Consider the following 20,822-nt stretch of genomic DNA (forward strand, 5'->3'; position numbering starts at 1 on the left):
CTTGTAGGAATAACTGGGTAAATGATGACAGGGCCATTGGCACCCAAAGCTCATTGATTTGTGTGGGAAGCAAAGGGTTGCCTCTTTGATTCAATCCTACAGAAGAGCTATTATAGCACAAAGTTCTGGCTACTACAGGTGTCAGAACACAGTGCATTGCAGATAACTACATATGGTGCAGTGTTGCCCACAGACTGATGGATCATTAGATGCCATTTGTTGAAGTAGAGAGGCAGAGAGGAAACATCTGAAGAGATGTTGTGACATGCAGGAAAGGTCCCTAGTCACAATTGAACTTATGAAGTTGCGGTCATCATTCATGTGCACTATCCATTAGGCTACTACTGCGTGCCATGTAGATGTTGCTTTGACTTGTACTGGTGTGGTTATTTGATACAGTGGGCCAGACAGTGTATGACCTGCATGTTTTAGCTGGTTTCCTGTCATCAGAAGGGACTATGTAACTGGGTCATGTCACCTTTCACTGAATTATGGCAGTAATAGTTGATGAAAAGGCATTATGATTTTTTTTTTGCCTGTGTGGCCTATGTGTTTGCTTAGCTAATGGGTGTCTTGTGTTTAATGAAACTTTCCATTTTCTGCTGACATTTCATACGGCTAAATTGACATATTTAATATAAAATATATAAATAGTAAAATTTGACTTTGATTTGTGAAATTGTCACTCTGTTGCTATAAAGAGAGGAAAAAAATAAAAACTGCTCTGCCTGGGCCTTGCTTGTGCCTCTGCATGTAACACTGTGATCTGCCAGTCTGTTTTCATGTGTGACCCTGCTCCCCCGTAGACACAGTGAGTCGGAGGTGACTGCACCAGCATTCTGGGAGGTTGCGATTTAATGAGGATCGGCTGGAAAACGACAAATGTAAACCACGGATAAGACAAGGACCAAATCTAGGATAATGCAAAATCTGCATTCTGATTTTCCTTCCCAAGAACTATAACTGACTTACTAAATTACTAATAAATAACTTTTACCTTTTCCATTTTTTACTTAATCTCACTCAAACAAATTACAAAATAAAAGTACTGCTTGCTACTTCCAAAACCTTTTTTTTCTTTACAAACCTCCAAGTAAAAATGAAGTACAGTATTTGTACTTTTCCAGATGCAACAGGTGAAACAAACAAATATACCAAGTCACTGAATTTTTTTAATGGTTGTTTGTCAATGGCTTATTTTGGCCTTACAGGTCTTACAAGTCTTCGGAGTAAAGGACTATCCCAACGACATGTTGTGTGCATGTGGGTGTGTCTGTGACGTTAGCAGTGAGGAGTGGAGAGACACTTCTTAGTCGCTCTGCTGTTTATCAGCTCCAATTCACTGTTTTCTGACTCCTTGTGGAAACTGGCTGCATTAAAGAAAAAAAATCTGTGATGACATTCTGGCAGAGTACAGCCACATTTGTGACCACAACCTGGTCTTCGTGTCAGATTCTTTCAGGAACTTGAAACCACAAAGAGGAAGGTTGGATACATTTTTATCAGGAACATTTATCTAATAAAGCCAGTTCGTAAAACCTATCCTGGTCCTGTCACATAGTCACGCCTGTGTTGAACAAGGAGGTTAATAACTTCTTGCTTAGCAGATCATTGATGACGATGTAAACCATCTTGGAGGGCTGCTAAACATAGTCTACATGAAGAAGCTACACGGGAAACATGTCACATGTGTCTTAATGACCAAAGATGTCTTAAACATCATGTAAAGAATAGAAGAGTAAAGGACTATTGGAGGAGGTAAAGTATGAAAGCCAAAAAAGATGATATGAGGTCCTCTGGACGTATGCTGATCGCAGTGCAGAAAAAGCTGAATCAGGAAAATTGTTCCAGTGGACTTCAAAAGAAAAGGGAAAACGGTCTGAAGTGTTTGATAGCAGGTTAGCTAGCAAGGAAAGTCTACTTTTAGACGGTTGAAACGTTTTAAAACATAAAAGGTACATGTTTTTCCTATACTTCCACTGTTAAAAATTCATCATCTAAAGCTTTTAGATGATGAACAAGATTGGGAAAACTGACCTAAAAAATGCTTGAATTTGATCTTGGGAAACACATATGAACCTTCTTGGTGAGTTTTTATTCTCTTTAAACTTCTACAGGGCTCTTTGTGTTGGTTTCAGTTTTTTTTCAGACCCATTTTAAATATGAGGAAGCATTCGTCCTTTCATCCAGTTATTCCACTTGACTTTCCCAGTTGCTATGATGCAACTGGCCAGAGCCCTGTGTGAATCAGCTGCCATACTGTATATATGCAGCCACATGTGATGGTGTAGACAGTCAGCAGGAACATATCAGCATCAGGTCCACTGACACATTGACTTAACTGGGACACAAGAGCAGTGCTGTGGCAGGTCTTGTAATTCAGCCTGTATTGTGCAACCCTGACAGTAACAGGGTAATAGTTGTAAGACCAGAAATGTTAACATAGGACTGTGGTAACATCGTGTTGTTTAAAAATTTAGGGTTATCTCCCCCTATCTGTCATTTTAATGTTAAGAGGATTTATTTGTCTTTTTAGATATAATTGGTAATTATCTAATTAAGCCCTGTCAGTTGTAATTTAGCTTTCTACTATTTGATATCCCATGTCTGAAAACCCACAGTGTATAACAGGCTAGATTACCTGAACTTGAAGAAGGGGAAACAGCAGATCCCGATCTGTCACTTTTTCATTTTATCCTGCTCTATTTATTCCACTGTGTTTCCATCCCTGTGTCTGCAATACACATATTTATTTTTAATATCATTCTTCTCGGTGCCCTTCTCGCTGGTGCTCAACACGAACGGTAGCAGTTGAGAATGACGTTACTGTCTCCTTGGCAACTCTGTAGGCTGGTGTGTCTGTGTGTGTGTGTGTGTGTGTGTTGAGGAAAGAAGGGAAGAGTGTTGAGGAACTATCTGAGGGAACATAAGAAAGGAATGGAAGGAGGAGCAGAAGTAGGTAAAGCTGTTTTATTCATAAGCACCCCATCTTTGCCACTGATTCAGAATTTTTCCTGCCGACCTAATATCTGCTAGTAAGGCTGCTCAGGCATTAAAATAACATTTGAGATGAACTGCTCTTTGGTTTCTAATCTAAAGCTATTCATAATTTTTCTGCAAGAACACAATGTATGTATGTATGTGAGTAGGAAAGCAGGACATTATTTTGAATTGACTGAATCAGACATTTGTATCTGCCTACAGTAGATAGTGCTGCTGTGTGGTAGACTTGTATAAGCAGAGCGAGGTTGGGTCATGTGGGTGTCCTGGTCAATGATGTGATGCTGCTGATGACGCCTTTGCTGTTGCATGATCTGGGTCTTCCCCACACTGGGAATCCCTGCTTCATTTGTACTCTTGTATCTATCTTAAAGCACAAAATTGAACCAACAGATATATGCATAAATGGTAGTCATCCACACTGACTGCATACACGTTGGAAATCTTGTCAATTCTCATGTGCTACTATACATGCATATGGGACTTAAACTTAAGAATTCAAAGCACCAGAACTCTGTTTCTGTGGTTGCCATGTTTTTTTTTTTTTTTTTTTTTTTACTGGTAAAATGGATTTAATGATGTAACTTAGTGAGAGCAAGGGTGAATATTTGATGACATAAGCATATGATCATGGCAGTCATGGCTGTAATTAACATTTTTATTGGAATTGATGATAAAGCCAAAGCCACCTATTATGATGGATGGAAACTAAATGAAGGAAAGCATATACCTGCAAGATAGGGTTTAAAATTGGAAAAGCCAGTGCATGTCTTCTGTTCAGTCAAATCTGACTCACTTTCCTGTGTGATTCAGGAAAGCAAAACAGAAAACACATTTCTAACAGATGTTTCCCAACCACAGAGGTGCCTACAATTTCAAAAGTTGCACGTTGAGCATCGACAAAGTCAGCTAACAAATAGTTTTCCCTTTTTGAAGAGAATTAACCAAGCTTGAGGTTCTTATTTGTACGATATGTGCCAGTAGGCTCTGTGCTTTCAGCTGTTCTTTTCCCCTCCCTGCTAGAAACAGTGGCGGTGGCTGCAGCAGCAGCAGTAACAGCAGCAGCAGCAATGAGTCACTCAGTGTGTAAAACATGACGTCATCCGTGTCTTCCTCTTTTGCTTTTCGTGTTCAGGGCTCCTGACTGGAGGACAGACCATGCTACTACACTGAGCTGGAGGGAGAGGAACGAGGCCACTGAGGACCGCTGAGGTGGTGGCTGGCCTGTTGGTGTGCCCCTTCCCATTGTCTGACTGACTAACTGCTGCCTCTTCAGTTCACCTGATCACTGTAAATATTACTGCCTTTTTCACATGCATGTTATTTATCTTATAATTTTGTCTTTTGGAGCACTTCACCAGTGCTGAGAGACTAAACCTCAAAATGCTGCTGCTTCTTTTATTTAGCCACCAGTCAGTTGTTGGTGTCGAACTGTTACGAAAAAAAAAAAAACAGCTTGGAGTGGAGTGTATTGTAAACAGCATAAATATCAAGCATGTGTATACTTAGTTATGCTTATTCTAATGTAGAATAAAATAATACTCCATAAGGTAATCTTCATTTCTAACCAGCAGTATAGTTACGATATCAGTTAATGCATCAGATGAACTGCTGATGACCATTTGAACAGGTTTTGGGAAGGTTAGAGACATCTTGTTCTGTAAGCAGTTTTGCAAACCAGGTGAGGACTGAATTTTTACTTGTATGTTGTAAAGCTAAATCATTTTAACTTAATTTTGTGCTTTTGTTTTGTTGGCATGCTGTTTTCTCTCAGCCCAACCAGAAGGATAAGGCTTGCTATGGACTGCGCTTCGCACCCTGTTGCAGCCGTGTCGATAACGCTACCTTAGTGGGTCACCCTCAGCTTCCTGTGTGTGGTTCCCATTCAGACCCACTGTACAGAGTACAACACAGATCTGGTACTGCATACAGGTAGATAGTATAGTAGTATGTCCTCATACATATACCGCCTGTGCCCTTTTGTGTTTAAGTGCCACAGTTTTTTAAAATGTCCTCATTTCCATCAGCCCCTCCTGGGTTCTCCACCCAACCCCCTCCCCAACTCCCACCCTCTCCCCTTCCCTAAGAAGATGTCAGTGAGCCTGACAACAGACATCCAGCAGGAGGGAGAGAGTGGGCCACTGCTTGAGCCCTGCAGTCGAGGTAAGACCTCCCCTCAACCACAGGGCACCAAGGAAGGGACTGGAGATGGCCTGGAGCCTGAGGATAGCTCTCCACAGGATGCACAGGTATATACATTTTATGTTACTTTTATGGATTTGTTCAAAGTGGCCATATTATGCTTAATTTGGGGTTTATATTTTATTTTAGGACTCCACTGATGCAAGATTATATCGTTTTCAAGTAAAAAATAAACTGCAAATACATCTTTATGCAACAGATCACCTGGCCTTGAGAATGAAACAGCCATCCCACTCTGTTCTGATTAGTTAGCGTGTGGAAACCCTTTGGGATGCCAAACTACCTGTAAAACATTGTTTCACCCCTATCTTTCAAAGGTTTTGGATACTGTCTCAGTTAACTATAAAGACAGATGTCCACCTGAAAAAATGGGTTGCACTATATAAGCTTACTGCCTAAAAACGTGCAAACAAATTTATTAAAAATAATACCAACTAATTTAGTATGATGTTAAACACCAGCGCCTTTGTGTTGTACCCTACACTCCCACACACACACACAGAAACACAGATTTGCTCCTATTCTCTGATTGATTGGAGCACGACTATTGGCTCACAATATCATTTTTGTAGCTTTACCTTCTCAAAACAAATACACAGATTATTTAGGTTATATTCCTCTATACATCTGGTCGCAAATTTTGAAATGTGTTATAGAGTATAATCTATTGCTATATATCAAATGCTTTATTGACAACATTTTAACTTGGAAAGTCTGAATAATGAAACAAACTTGAGATCAGCAGTAATTTCTCATCTACTGTAAATGTTGCTTGTAAAAGTTGTCAACAAGATAGATGTCTTCAGAAGCCTGTTAAAATGAATAATGTTACTGAACAAAGTCACTGCAAATGTCCAAATGAAGCCACTTCCAGATGATTTTGGTGATTTTTAGGTGGACCTTCCTTCTGTTCCCAATGAATTATTTTCACCAATAGGTGCTTAGGTTGCATCTATTTGTTGAAAAAGCACAATCCCTGTTATTAATGATTTATTAGGTTACTGTAAAGCTTCAAGCAGGAGTAGGATAACATAAAATGAAAAGTATGATGTGTATGATTCACCTGAAATGAGAGATTGTGGACACTTCACGATCCAACAAAATATACAACTGCCTATTGATAATCTCTTCTCAATATTGTCTGTTAATATTCTTTTTGTTTTTATTGTGCACCTTATTATTAACCTTACTAAGTTTTCTCTTGCAGAAACGGGCTCCTAATCACAGCCATGGCAGGAAAAGGGCCAAGGTAAGTAATTAATATTAAAAAAATAATACTCTAATACTTTGTAGTAACCGAAATAGATGTTAAATCACCTCGCTATTTAATTTTATGGTAATTTTAACCCTCTTGACAACTTCCATTTAACCATATCATAGAATTAAGTATGAGATTGACCTCAGTGATGCTATAAAAGTCAATAGTTTATTTAAACTTGGGAAGTCTGACTAGTTTGCTAAATAAATCTTGTCAACTTATTCTGAAACGGGGGTGAGTGACTGGTGTGGAGCATCTAAAAGTGAGTGTTGATGTTCTCATTTGCTCCAAGATACCTTACTTTCCACTGAGAAGCTCAGTTCAGATGCAGCGTGAAGTTTATTTGTGTCTTACTCAGACTTCCTACTACTGTTGCATTTTGTCTTTTGGCCAGAATCCCCAGACTGACTGTGTAGACAACAGCTGTGACAAAATGTCATCACTCTGTACACTGGCCTACAGCTGTTTCACTTTTTCCCTCCACACCTTCTCTACACTGGTCTGTTTACATTAATTGTAATGCAACACTTCCCCAGCCTTCATCAGCCTTTATGCTTTGTAATTAATTATGTCACTTGTATTAACACAATAATAGAATCCCCTCCTTGTCTTGTTTTCACTTCATATTTTCTCAACTGTTTTTTCTAAACTTACTGTTATCAAGCATTTCTGACTAAACATGCCTTATAAAAACAAAACAATCAACTTTACAGATAATGTGTGTCATTCTATTTTCAGTCTAATGCCAAATTGAAGCTGGTACGGAGTCTGGCAGTGTGTGAGGAGTCTTGTGGTCCGTTCTCCAATGATGGCCCTCCAGAATCGGTACTGTTCTTATCACTATCCTTAATACCTAATTCCTAACCTTCTGTAGGAATAAAAGTGCTTCATAGATTAAGCAAACTTAGTCTTAATTGTGATCATTGTTCCTTGCTGCAATGGATTGTGGTTTTCCAGGATATCATTCAGCTTCACATTAGCTGTCCATCAGACAAGGAGGAGGAGAAGTCCTCAAAGGACGAGTATGAAAATGAAGAGAAGGAGAAGAAGGACAAGACTCCACGAAAGATGTTGTCACGTGGTAAGATGCAAATTTGTACATTTAACATTTTAATAACTTTTCTTTGTCATGACTGTTACATGTAGATATGTCTACAGTTTAATTAATACCCACAGTTGTATGATGTCAGGCTAATTTGTCTGGAAGATGAGGAGATCCCGCTCTCATTTTTAATTACACGCGCCATTCAGTCTGCAGAGGCTCTCAGGCGTCATTAGCCTCTAAGAGCAACAGATATGAAATGGCTAGCCCAACTGTCCTCTGTAGTGGAAAGGAATGAAAACACATCCCCTGAAGAGTGTTTGTCCAAGTGTGTGTGTATGACAGCATAGACCATCTAGCTGGTGTCTTATGTGTATCTGCTTCTTATATTTACTCCCCTGAATGAACTGGAATGCTGTTCCTAAAATGTCGGGGTGCTCTTTTAGACTTTTCTTCTCTTTTTTTTTTTTTTTAGACTCCAGTCAGGAATACACTGACTCCACGGGCATAGATGTTCATGAGTTTCTGGTCAACACACTGAAAAACAATCCCAGGTATGAGATTTCCACCAAAAACTAACTGAAAAAGCATTACTGCAGTAACAACAATAACAACATAAAAAAAAACATATTACATGTATGTTCATTTATGGTCATAGCTTAATGTATTTTGGTAAAACTCTGATATTTAAAACATTTTATGACAAACTTACTGTAAGCACCTACATTGTAGATTTTTAATAAATAATTATCCATTATCTTAAAGTTTCCTAGCTATACTGTAAACAAAAATGGAAGTGATACAACAATGATTTTGACTTGATTTATTGACTGCATTACTGTTTATAACTCCTTTGATCTTTGGTTAGTATGCTTATAACACTCTAGCAAATGACCCACTCCACCTACTGATCCATCTCCCTCTCTCGGTTTCACCCTCAGGGATCGAATGATGCTGCTCAAACTAGAACAAGATATCCTGGAGTTCATTAATGATGACAAGTAAGCCATGTTCTTCAGAACCACTCCCTTGTTTTTAAATATAGTGCCTCCATGTTCATTTCTTTTTATTTATAAACTGACAGGGTAACAAGATAAATGTGGCAATTGGTAGTTCTTATTAGAGGTGAAGATATGTATTTTAGGATCTCTGAGTGAGATTTAGTTCTTTCCTAGTGAAAATCTAATCACAATAGTGTTATTATACTGTAGAAGTATAATCACTTGAAATCTGTATGAAAGCAGCAAGTCATCTTGCTTCAACGTGTACATTGAAGCCAAATGAGTTGTCCACCCTGCTTTTCAAACACCTCAGACTTGAATGACACTGACAATGAATTTACGTGTTGACAGAATCCCTTGAAATTCCATTTGTCATTTGTGCATTCAGTACATATAAGAAACATCCTCTTTCAAACGTTATTTTAAATGCTTAAAGGAAATATTAAAATAAACATGAAAGTTTTCAACAAATAAAAAAAAAAAAGAAAGAAAGAAAAATCACTCAATTTAGCTTTTCAAAGTAAAACAGAATCATCTTACAACTTTTTGTTTTGTGTCTCCTGCAGTAACCAGTATAAGAAGTTTCCTCAGATGACTTCATATCACCGCATGCTGCTGCACCGCGTGGCTGCCTATTTTGGCATGGACCACAATGTGGATCAGACGGGCAAGGCTGTCATCATCAACAAGACGGGGAACACGCGCATGTAAGTTTAATATCCGATCACTGGTTGAATCTTCAGCAGCTACGCTGTAGAAATTCAGGAGGGGAGGAGAGGCTCGGATCTAGAATTACATTCATTACATGATTTTTATATACATGTAAATATGTTGAAATTATTCATGAGCTACATTAAAAGTTTTATTCAAAAGGTTTTAAGCCCAGCTGCCAGAATTGCAGTGATAAGAATATACCCTATTTTAGAGGTAATTATATGGAAATGAATTTAGGAAGGCTACATCAGTAATGTAAACCACTTCAATGGAACGTGTAATAACAAACCCTTGAGTCTGGGGTTGCTGTGACAACACAAGAAACGCAGCACAAAGGTAACAGAAGAATCCCACAACAATAAACTCTGTAGCAGTTGGATAAAGAACAATCTGAGAAACATTCACAAAGGCAGCAACGTGCAACTCAACAGAAACTTGATTGTGCTGAAAGCTGACAGAGCATTAATATACCTGAGGGATAAAACCTAGACTCTGTGTGTACATGATTGATTGAACACTGCACCTTAATGAATGGCTAAAACCTGGCGTACTTGTGTTTTTAAAATAAATAAATATATTGGTAGCATATACACAATTTGTGTGGAGTACTTTTCTAGGCTCAAAACGTGAGTTTGTCAAGAGTCAATACAATGTACTTACTGTAGAATAAACTGTAACCAGATACATCTAGTTCTGGTTACAGTTCACTTCTAGTTTTCCAAATTAATATATGCGATGATTTGTAGGCATAAAGTGTGAAAACCATGGAACTTAACAGAAGTCAAGCAAATGCTGTCAAACATTTTAGTGTATTAAAATGAAATGTTATGAACTTTTTCTACAGACCAGAGCAAAGGTTCTCTGAACACATCAAAGATGAACGTAACATGGACTTCCAGAAGAAATTCATTCTTAAAAGAGATGATGCCAGCATGGACAAGGATGATAATCAGGTTGGCTGTATATAACTGTCATAGTCATTGTCCATTACTTCTTTGATACCTTTACAATAACGGTATCACCAACACTAAGTACCTATTTATTAATAAGCCATGCACAACTGCAGTGTTTTCCATTTGTTTCTAAAGGAAATAATAACTTGTACAAACATGCAACAGTAGCTTCTGAGGTTTTCATATGTTTAAACACTGATTTTCAACCACAAATTGATCAACAAGGAATAATAAAGTCAAACATGCCCTTTGTGCCCCTCTAAAATTTAATGTCTTCATCATTTCCAGTGATGTCTGTTTGACTTAGATACTTCTCTTTGATGCCTTATGCTTGTACCTTTTTATGATTCTGCAGGTTTTCAAAAGTTTCACTTTTGTGGTGTCAAACCATCCCACACTGATTCTGCCCCTCGAAACACTCTCCATTCTGTTCTCATATTTGTTGTCAGACAGCTTCTTTGCCTTGCTGTTATTTCTGATTAAGTTTACAGCATGTTGCACAGTGTGTTGCTATAGTATAAAGTATACCGTATATGTTTATTAAATTCAATATAATGTATTAAGATTATTCTTTCCCCCAAATATAATTATTTTTCCCAAATGACAGATCCGTGTGCCGCTGCAGGACGGGCGGCGTAGCAAGTCCATTGAAGAGAGAGAGGAGGAGTATCAACGGGTACGAGACCGGATCTTTGCCCGAGAAGTGAGTATTGGACCTTTGACAGGGTAACAAAAAGTGGCAATTAGCTATTGAGTTCTAACTTTTTTAGTATTTCCTAATGCACAGCCTGTCCAAAAAAAAGGTCACACACTGTAATATTTTGTTAGACCGCCTTTAGCTTTGATTATGGCACGCATAAGACACGTTTAATTTCTATAAGCTTCTGCAATGTCAAAAGGTTTATTCCAAGATCTTGTATTGATGATGGGAGAGTCAGACCGTTGCTCAAAGAAAAATATTAATCCATGCAGTAATTATCCAACGGGAGGCTCTTACCCATTTCCTTAGTTAAATCCAGGCGGTTTTGGACTGGCAGTGTATTTCTTGATTGGGAATGAATGTTTAGTGACATATTTTATCATAAATACTTGCTTAATTGTCAAAAATGTTGGCCATGAGTGCTGCTGGGTGAATGAAGCATTTCATAATGTGCAGGTGTCCTTTTTTCTACAGTCCTCTCAAAATGGATACATCAATGACAACAGGTAAGAAGATGCATCCAGCTGGAGACTCTTTCCTTTCCACCTTTCTCCTTAAAGATTGTTAGGTTTCAGTTTTGAGTAGTAGGAGGCTATTGACCTATAAACATATCATTTTTTTGTTTGTTTTACAAATATCTGCCAAAACATCTAGAACAACATTTAATAGTTTTCCAGGCAAATGATGAATTTGGGAACTTACTCTCACTGAGAAAGATTTGTAAGTAGTGGAAAAGATTTTTTTCTAGAGATGTTAGTTCGTACGGTAGTTAAAATCAACCTCTATCCCTAGGCTCCCCAGCCATAGAGCTTGAAAGATTAGGACATAATATGCTGTGAGAGAAAGAGGAAGCGTGGGCTTTTCAACAGTCAGTTTCTGCCTTGTGTGCATTTTTTTCTTCTTCTCGGGGGTAAAAGTTCTACAATACTGTGCCTACCTCTACCTCCCACTCTTCCTTATCTCACCCTTCCCCAAACCCCCTCCTATTCTCAAATCCACTTCTGTAACCCTAGTACTTTCTCCTAATATTAACCCCAACAGACTTTCCACTGAGGGCTACTGCTCTAGCTCTCAAAAGAGGAGGCAGATCTTTAGGTATTGGGGTGCTGTTGACTTTGACTTGTATGTTGCCATGCCCATTTTTGAAAGTGGTTTGGTGATTATAGTGGTGACTTGTGGTTTTAATATCTTTGCTTGGCGTAGTCGGCTGATTGATAGCTATTCCAGCACTGCACCGTGGGGCTTCCAATGGCCCATGCATGGCTGCTTTGTGGTTTCACTGGGGACTGATTGAACAACTTACCCTTTCACCCATCCACCGTCAACTACACATTTATATAAACTTACTGCATTGCTTCCACAGTAACTTGTTTGTTTTGTGGTTGACTTAGTCGTGTAGTTTTTGTTAACATGTCACCTGTTGCATAGTAACACGTAAAATTGAAAAAAAAATGTACATGCAGTACTACTGCTGGAAGTGACAGGAGACTGAAGTATAGTATAGTTTAGTATGTTTGTGACATTACTGATCTTTTGATTATTTGCTTGATTAATCTGTAAATAATTTGGTCTACAAAGTGTCAGGGAATTGGAAGAATGCCCCACAATTTGCTAGATCCAGGCTTGGTGTATTTATGTAGCTTTTTTTTTTTTTTTTTTTGACAAGCAATCAAAATCCCAAAACGTTCAGTTTACTATAATGTATTTCTTTTAACATCATTTGAATATTTACTTCCACAAAATGCATATTTTTGTGATGTACAGTACAGCTCTGGAGTTTAACAAATATATATTATTATTTTTCATTTTGATTATATGAAAGTATATAGTAAACACTGCTGTGTGTGGCCATTTTTTGTGGTTGCTTCATGTAATGTAGAGGAGTGGTAGAAGCATATTACAGCAACAGCCTAGCTTCTCCTGTTTGTGCATGTGATAGGGAATGCTGTCGTGAGGAGAGAGTGGAGATGAAACATCATGTGATCAACAGTAGAATCCCTCCTCCTGTTCCTCGTCTCGCTCACTCTGCTCTCATCTTTGTGTCTGCAGAGAGAAGCGCACAAGTATGCGCCTGCCTTTACAGAGAATAGCAGAGCACCCACCCTTCCTTAAAATAGGCTTTGCAGAGAGAGAACTCAAAATAGATCCTCCATTAATTACAGTCTCTCTGAAATATTTATCAGCCACAGCCACCTTCAAACACCACTCACTATCACTAGGGTTTTACAGCCCTTACCACATCTCTGTTCTCGTCATTGAGATTCCCACGATCAGCCTTATGTTTTGAATTCATTTTAGTCTTGTTCTCTCTACATGGATATACTATGTTCGTAGCTTCTAAGAGGATGAAAAGACCCAAGTTTTTACAGCTGACTCGGCTTGGTTTCTCCAGAGTGGTGGTTACGCTTACAGAGCAATCATTGGTTTTCTTGGCAGCTACCCTTATCCAGGGTGACAGCATCACAACAACACAATGAGTGTGTATACAACAATACAGTTGAATAATAGTGGTGAACCAGTGGTAGCAAGTGGTTATTTTGTTGATAGTATGTGTGAGTCTAAGACACTGTTTACACCTGGTATTAAGATGAGTCTCGGGCACTCGGATCACAGCCACCAGCACAGATTGTGATTCAATCAATCAAACCAGTTGCTAAGGTGGTCTGGGACCATATCTCTTTTGTAGGGTAAACACCAGTACATCCTCATGTGTCCCAGACAGTGTTAGAAGAGAATGCATTAACGGTGTGAGACGTGGTGGTTGTTTTGGTGAATCCACGCCAGTGCACAAAAACAAAAGAAGAGAAATAAAAAATAAATAAAAGCATGAACATAAACACTGATGTGCATGGTTGGAGTGACAGTAAAACAAAATCCCTTATTTCCATTTTGGCAGACGAATCTGTCCGAACCAAACGTTGATCTTGTAGCAGAAATGACGCTACAGTTATAAAATCTGGACACAAGTGATCTGCTTGACACCTTGGAGACGCATATGTGTGCAGATGTTAGGGATGATGTGTCTCGGCTGTCCACTGATTGCCGAAGACGCATCTTAATACCAGGTGTAAATAGGGTCTAAGTGTTGATGTACATCTGCACTTTGTTTGTGTTAATGTACATGGTATGAACAGGTGTATTTGCGTCTTGTTTCTGTATCTTTTCTTGTCTTTAGTACAACATATGAAGTGCATGTGTTACTGTTTCTCTGTAGAGAAATGTATAACACTAGTAGTTCTTTATGTGTATGTTGACTCCAGTCTGGGATGGTTTGTATGTTGATTTTATGGCAGTTTGTCTAATCCATAGTCTCCATAGTATCCTCTTTCACCCCACTGTTTGTCTAAGGCATCTTTCTCCCTGCATGTGTGTTTTCCTCTGTTAATGGGGTGTGTGTATGTGTGTGCGTGAGCACGAGGGAGATGGAGAAAGAATGTGTGTGGTTGTAAATTTAAAATTGGAGATGATCTTTGGTGGTTTGTTGCCTGATTTTTGTATTGTGGTTAAATTAAACCAGCCATTATGCATCTGTATTGAATGCACCATCCTAAAGCCTGTCAAACAGTGTGTCTTCTCTACCTGTTCATGAATTTACTGTGCTTTTCTGCATACTTGTCTTTATTCTATTCTGTCTTTAATTGTCTTAATTTTTCTGCCTCCATCTACCTTCTAATTCTCCCATTTGGACATCTTCTGCTTTTCAATATACTCCCCATTCTACTCTTATTCCTACATTTTGTATCTACCTTTCTGACTTGTCATTCTTCACCTCTGCTCTATGTGATTTCTACACATCTCTCATCTGCCACCTCCTAACTCCTCCTCGCTTAAACTCTGGTCTCTTTTTTCTGTGTGTTTCCCCATTCTCTCCCAATCATTTCACGTCTTTCTCTTTTTCCTCCTCATTCTGTCTCCTTTTAGAGGTAATCGTGAGAGCTCCAGCAGGGCATCTAGCAGTCGTCAAAGCAGCACAGACAGTGACATGAAGTGCCTGGAGCCACGGCCTTGGAGCAGCACTGATTCAGACAGCTCCAACCGCACCCTCCGGCCACCAGTCACTAAAGCCAGCAGCTTCTCTGGCATCTCCATCCTTACCAGGGGGGATAGCCTTGGTAGTAACAAAGGCTCCCAAGGAAGCTGCAAAGGCTCTCGCTCTGGTAAGGAACCAAACCGAGAAGTTGAGCGGTTAAAAAAAAAAAAAAGACCTACAGTAGGTCTTTCTATTGAATGACATTAAAGTTAGCATTAGGTAACTTTTATTTATTGTAATTATTTCTACTTCTAATAAAGCAAGTACAGCATAAAGAAAAGCATTGTCATAACATAAATATAATGTTATGTGGAAAAAAATGTGCTGTGATTTTAATGCAATCCTTACTATAAGCCAGCTTCCCCTGTCCTTTTATTTTGAAATATACAAAACACTTTCGGGCTGATCCTTTTGGGAAAGCGTCTTAGAGATGCAATTAATCTAAATAGAAGGTAGTCGCCCTCCTTGAAGATTTTTCTCTTGGAAGTAAGGTAATCTAAATACTGCATTTAGAGTCTTCGTCTCTCAATCTTGTTCCCTTGAAATTGGTCAGAATGGTCTTTTTCTTTTCCTCATCATGAAATCTTTTGACAGCAAGAACTCTTGGCTACTTATCTGGTTATTCATTTCCTGCTGTTTATGTAGTAGAGACATCTGGATATGTTTTTCATTGTTTTTTGGGGAATTTATTTCTTTTGGCAACAAAGCAAAATATGTTACACAAGCCTTCAGAAACACACCAGAAAATATTTAAATTGGTTTCCGGAACACCTTTAGGGTTGACTCTAACAGACAATTATATATTAGTTATAAAATAACTGTTGCTAGAATGTGACATTAAAGCCAGAAACAACCCATAATGCAATACTGTTTGGTCAGTCCCTAATTTTTAAATTGTAAATGTTAGTCCTCAAATATAATACCCAACCTAAACCTTTTTAAACTTCATATCCAGAAAGAACTTTTCCCTATATTCAGCTCAATGCTGCTTTTTATTTTATCTAAGAAGTTGTTTAGCATTTAACATTGGAAAAAACATTTAAACTACAGAGAGACTTTTCCTCTACCGGTCTGGAAAAGCATAGGTTAACACATGAATACTTACAGGAACAATAATATTATGTAATACAATTGTTTTAATGGACCTACTTGAGATACTGTAATTATTTTGTTAAGAGCAGTAATTAACTGGCCAAATAATTACTGTATCCTTCATATGTTTTCTTGCATCACTAGGCCTGCCCCTAGTCAGTCCTGATGTGTGTCCCCCACCCACAGCCTCCCAGTCCAGCCGTAGCCTGCTTCCCTGCCCATCACAACAGCCACAGCCACCACAGCCCCAGGCTCCGCCACAGGCTGCTCTGCTTCCTACCCCGCAGCAACACCCCATGGGCAACCACATGATTGCTCAGGTAAGTAACCCCACTGCCTATAATTATATCAACCATGTTAGTGAAAAGGCAAAGACAAAATGACATGTTAATGACTTATCAAATTTAAAAAAAACTAGGCCCTATGAAAATGTACTTCAAGTAACAATATAGAATATTTCAGTCAGGGATAACATGTTTGCTGACAGCCAGATTGTCTGTAGATTTCCTCTGAGTAGTAGTAATTACATTTCATTTTGCATACACTGTTTTATGACTTATGTATAATATTTACAACATTACTGTTTATTCACTTTTCCACCTTGTCCTAACCCACATCTTTCCAATGTCTTCATATCTTTTTATTCCCTTCTTTCCATCTGCTTCTGACACTTATTCTCTCATTGGCCATTCTTTCTGTGCTCTGCCTCTTAAATTCCTCCTCCTTTCTGGTGGTCTGTTCAGCCGGTGGCATCTCTGCAGCCCTCTCAGCCTGTCTCTTACTCCAGCCCTTCCTGCCCCCAGGTTCTCCTGCCAGTTTCTCCTCCCCAGCAGTACACAATGGTACTGACACCTCTTATAGTTTCCTTTCTTAATATTATTTCAGTTTAAGACTGCATTACTAACACCCTTACATTTTCACACTGCTGTAATCTACTAAAATCTACTGCACTCTGTTGCCTCGCTGTCATTGACATTGGTTAGAACTGTAACCACAATTATGGAAGAACTACAATATATCTGAACCAGACAAGTATTACTTTCTCTGACTGTATATAGATGGTGCTGCATGACAAATTAACTATTATTATTATTAATAATAATAATAACAATAATTAATAATTCTTCTTTGTTAGCATGTACCAATCACATCTGTGTTCTGAAATTACAAAAATCTATACATTTGAGACAAACTGACTTTTAAAGTTTACCGATTTACTTATTTTATGCTTAGCTACTTCATCCTAACGTGTCAGCAATATTTGTATAGACTCGAATCTTGTAGGAACTCTTTGATGTTTTGGGATATATGCTACTTTTCTGTCAAATCTGGAGTTATTACATCCATTATTATAAACATTTCCTGATACTTTCTCATTGTACTGGATGTAGAGACTTATATAATATAAACCGATCTTCTTATCTGACTCTGCAAAATTACTTAGTATTAGTATTTTGTCTTTTTAATGCTGGTGTTCAGGACTCTTACCCTGTTGCTACTTTAGCATTTTTGCTTTAATCACTCAGTCTTTAGGCTTTGTACTGTAGCTCCTATAGTCACATGACTTTGATGAAGTGGTACTAGCCACAAATCCAGATCCTCTTATGAACTCATCTCCATTCCTCCTAGGCAGAAGAGCTGGCACCCCAGTTCAGTCAGATGACGCTGAGTCGGCAGGGCTCCAGTGAGAACCCTGAGCCTCCCCCTATGTATCAGGCTCCTCCCACAGTGCTCTCACAACACCCCCCTCCTCAGACCAGCTACATCATGGCTACAACAGGACAGCCTATGCCACCTCCATCTGGCTACCAGCCGGCAACTGGACACCCGCATCCTCCACCTCCACCTCCACCGCCATCCCAGCCTGTCATGCAAGCTCCGCCACCTCCACAAGGCTACATGCAGCCCCCTCCACCTCAGCAGGTACAGCATTCTCCACAAATCGTGATATATGTAACCACAGTCACGGACAATTAGTGTTAAACAGGTGTTTGCTAGTGGTAATTTGATATTACACTCGGGTATCTTTCAGGTTTCTTTTCTGTAAAACATTGGATGTTTCATAAGCCTAAGAAATTACTGTATCATACAGTGACATGCAAACATAATGTGAAGCACACCCAGACCTCCTTAAACCATTTTAATGTATATTGTTGACTTCACTGGAAGTACTGCTCAGGTGTGCCCATATGGTAAATGTATAGAGATCGTCATTGATTGATTTATTTATTCATAACAGTTTACGTCTGGACTGTTAAAGTGGATATACACTATACATAAAATTATTATTGCAATCCACTGTTTTATGACATTAATTTTTCTTTCATTACGCTAATTTCTCTTAATATAGAAACACATGTTTAGTATTAAAGCCAGTGCCAAAATTAAGATCATGTTCATCTTGGAGACAACAGACATCACTAAGGAGGGATAAAAGACATTATTTAGACATAAATGGAAGAGAAACATTACTTGTACGGCCCAATGCGATTCCAGAAGATACTGAATGGGTAGATGCGTCTAATTTCTGGCAGCAGATGACTTGTGTATTGTTGATGGTGTGTGAATGGTCACATTGAATTATCATAATACTAAGGAAGGAACTGCTAGATTTGCTGGGACAATTTTCAGTTTTTGTTACAAGGTTACATTTTTCTATTAAAATGTAATGTTTTTAATTTTAAAAACCTGACACAATTTTTGTTCATATCAGTCTGACCTCCTTCTTTCTTTCTTTTGCTGCTTTGGCATAATATATCCTTACACCTCATATTAACAAGTGTTAATGTAAAGATTTGTTGATAAAAGGGCCGGGTACACAGTGTGATCACTGCACCTTGTTAGCAGACAGATAGTGATGAAACTTGATCACTTTGTTTTATGCAACACTGAATGAGTGATACGACAGCCTCATGTTGGTATACCGCTAACTGTGGCAATAAGTCATTCCCAAACCATTGTGATAAGAGATCTGAGATACACTTCTGAGCTAAACTGATGAACTTCCTTTTAGGATTTATTTTATAAAAGAAATAACTGTCACATGTCACACAGTTTATCTCAGAGTAATAGTTTTTGTGGTAAAAATAATTCATAATTGGTTTAACTGACAGTGAGTCAAGCTATTACTAACACATTTGCATACAAATATTTTATATTTAAGAGGTTTCCAGCTGTGTCACAGGTACACCTCTTGTCTCTTGTTAATCAAGTGTTAGTGAATGACCCTACCCTAAAACCCTATCTTCATCTTAACACAAGCCAATCTAAAATACAAACAATATACGTCTCTCTCCACCTCAAAAACCTTTTGGTGTCATGTCTGAATAATTTCCTAGTAATGTATAAAGATGTTTCCTAGAAAGAATCACAAAGAAATTGTTTACACCTGCTCAGAAACATTCAGACATTAACTTTTGTTTGTGAACTTATAGACTGAGTCCATAGGAATGACTTGTCATTGACTCACCTATTTCACTTGTACTCAGAGCTCTTGGTCTCACTCAACTAGCCTGCCCTGTATTTATGATTGTAGAGGTAGTGACAATAATGAGCTGTCTCATACTGTCGCTCACGCTCTTCCTCCTATCCTTCAGACCTTTGCTTGATTCCATAAAGTAGTTATTATAATTCATTTGAACAGAGGGAGCTAAATTGACGTGAACATTAAATACCCTGTGGGAGACATTAGGCCCTGTAAAGGAGCTCTGTGGCTAAGCTGTAAAAATGGTCTGTTTAGTAGAGCCTTTTTAATAACTGAAGTCACATTTTTTTGAAGTTGCAACAGCGTTGTGTTTTTATAAAGAGATTCTGAGGTCAAAAGGATTTCATTAAAGCGCATTATCAGTTATAGAATCTAAATCATGAGTAAAGTACGCTATTGCAGCACCAGGGTAATTTTTTTTATAGTACTTAATAGAAGATGTACCGAAATCTGGTGCACACAGTTTTACTCATTTTGCAGTATTCAGTAATTGTAATGCGTTTGAGTTGTTTATTCACATGCAGTTGCTTATTGGGCTTTTTATTACGACATAATAAATGTACTTTAACATGTCACTGTATTTTCAAATAGGTTAAAATTAACTAACTAAAACAATAACTATCTGTATAGCTTTTGTTTGATTTTGTTGTCGCTAGCTCTGACCTATATAGACAGTGTCTTTTCATGCTATTTATCACCCTACACACCTTCCTCTGTTATCCCTACTCTTGGATCTCCATACTTGTATAAACAGTCTTGGCTGGGAAAGGAAGACACACCATGTTGTTCAATGTGTGGGTGGTCGACGGTATAAAAGGAGTGCAAATATTGACACCATTGCAGCCTGTAGATGGACCTGAATGTTGTCATGTATGCAGATGAAGGTGGAGGCAGAATGTATCGATCCTCCTAACATTAAACCTTTTCTGTTTCTGTATTTGATGTCTTGTTTGGAAATTCTGTATGCTACATTTAGTCTGGTTGTATAAGGCACATTGAACCAGATATTTCATAACATTTCAACTTATACCTGTGTACAGTAACTGTTGGGAACTTCTCCTGAACATTCTTGCTTATGCACATTGTTAAAATTGTTAAACAATTATAATGAATTGCAGAATGGAGAGTTTGCAGACACTGTCTTATAATAACATTTTCAGATTAGCAGTGGATCTTATTGTTTTTATGTGGATGGGGTTACTCAGTGATGAACCCTCATATCATGGTAGCCTAACTCTACAGCTCCCCTCAGTGTTAGAAAGGAGTGTTTTGGCATTATTTAGCTCAGTGTCCAATACATAGCTGCTTTGATAAGTTGTTTGTTGTTTCATAACTATGTTGTTATT

General features: G+C 38.3%; 1 protein-coding gene across 5 annotated transcripts in view; it reads left to right on the forward strand.

The window, feature by feature from the left end:
* The window catches only part of LOC113154219 (R3H domain-containing protein 2), a 45,982-nt gene that overhangs the window by 16,203 nt on the left and 8,957 nt on the right, over positions 1–20,822 (forward strand). The window contains exons 3-18 of one of the 5 annotated variants that reach the window (XM_026348281.1): positions 4,136–4,290; positions 4,775–4,932; positions 5,028–5,249; positions 6,410–6,451; positions 7,199–7,285; positions 7,418–7,541; positions 7,978–8,056; positions 8,444–8,503; positions 9,070–9,210; positions 10,062–10,170; positions 10,778–10,873; positions 11,327–11,376; positions 14,792–15,027; positions 16,137–16,312; positions 16,736–16,834; positions 17,622–17,915. In XM_026348281.1, the coding sequence (XP_026204066.1) occupies positions 5,091–5,249; positions 6,410–6,451; positions 7,199–7,285; positions 7,418–7,541; positions 7,978–8,056; positions 8,444–8,503; positions 9,070–9,210; positions 10,062–10,170; positions 10,778–10,873; positions 11,327–11,376; positions 14,792–15,027; positions 16,137–16,312; positions 16,736–16,834; positions 17,622–17,915 (1,752 nt within the window). In that variant the 5' untranslated portion in view covers positions 4,136–4,290; positions 4,775–4,932; positions 5,028–5,090. The remainder of the gene's footprint in view (positions 1–4,135; positions 4,291–4,774; positions 4,933–5,027; positions 5,250–6,409; positions 6,452–7,198; positions 7,286–7,417; positions 7,542–7,977; positions 8,057–8,443; positions 8,504–9,069; positions 9,211–10,061; positions 10,171–10,777; positions 10,874–11,326; positions 11,377–14,791; positions 15,028–16,136; positions 16,313–16,735; positions 16,835–17,621; positions 17,916–20,822) is intronic. The other 4 variants (XM_026348283.1, XM_026348282.1, XM_026348284.1 and 1 more) reach the window with 4 other exon arrangements.

Source organism: Anabas testudineus, chromosome 5 (assembly GCF_900324465.2).
Source record: "Anabas testudineus chromosome 5, fAnaTes1.2, whole genome shotgun sequence".
Lineage (NCBI taxonomy): Eukaryota > Metazoa > Chordata > Actinopteri > Anabantiformes > Anabantidae > Anabas > Anabas testudineus.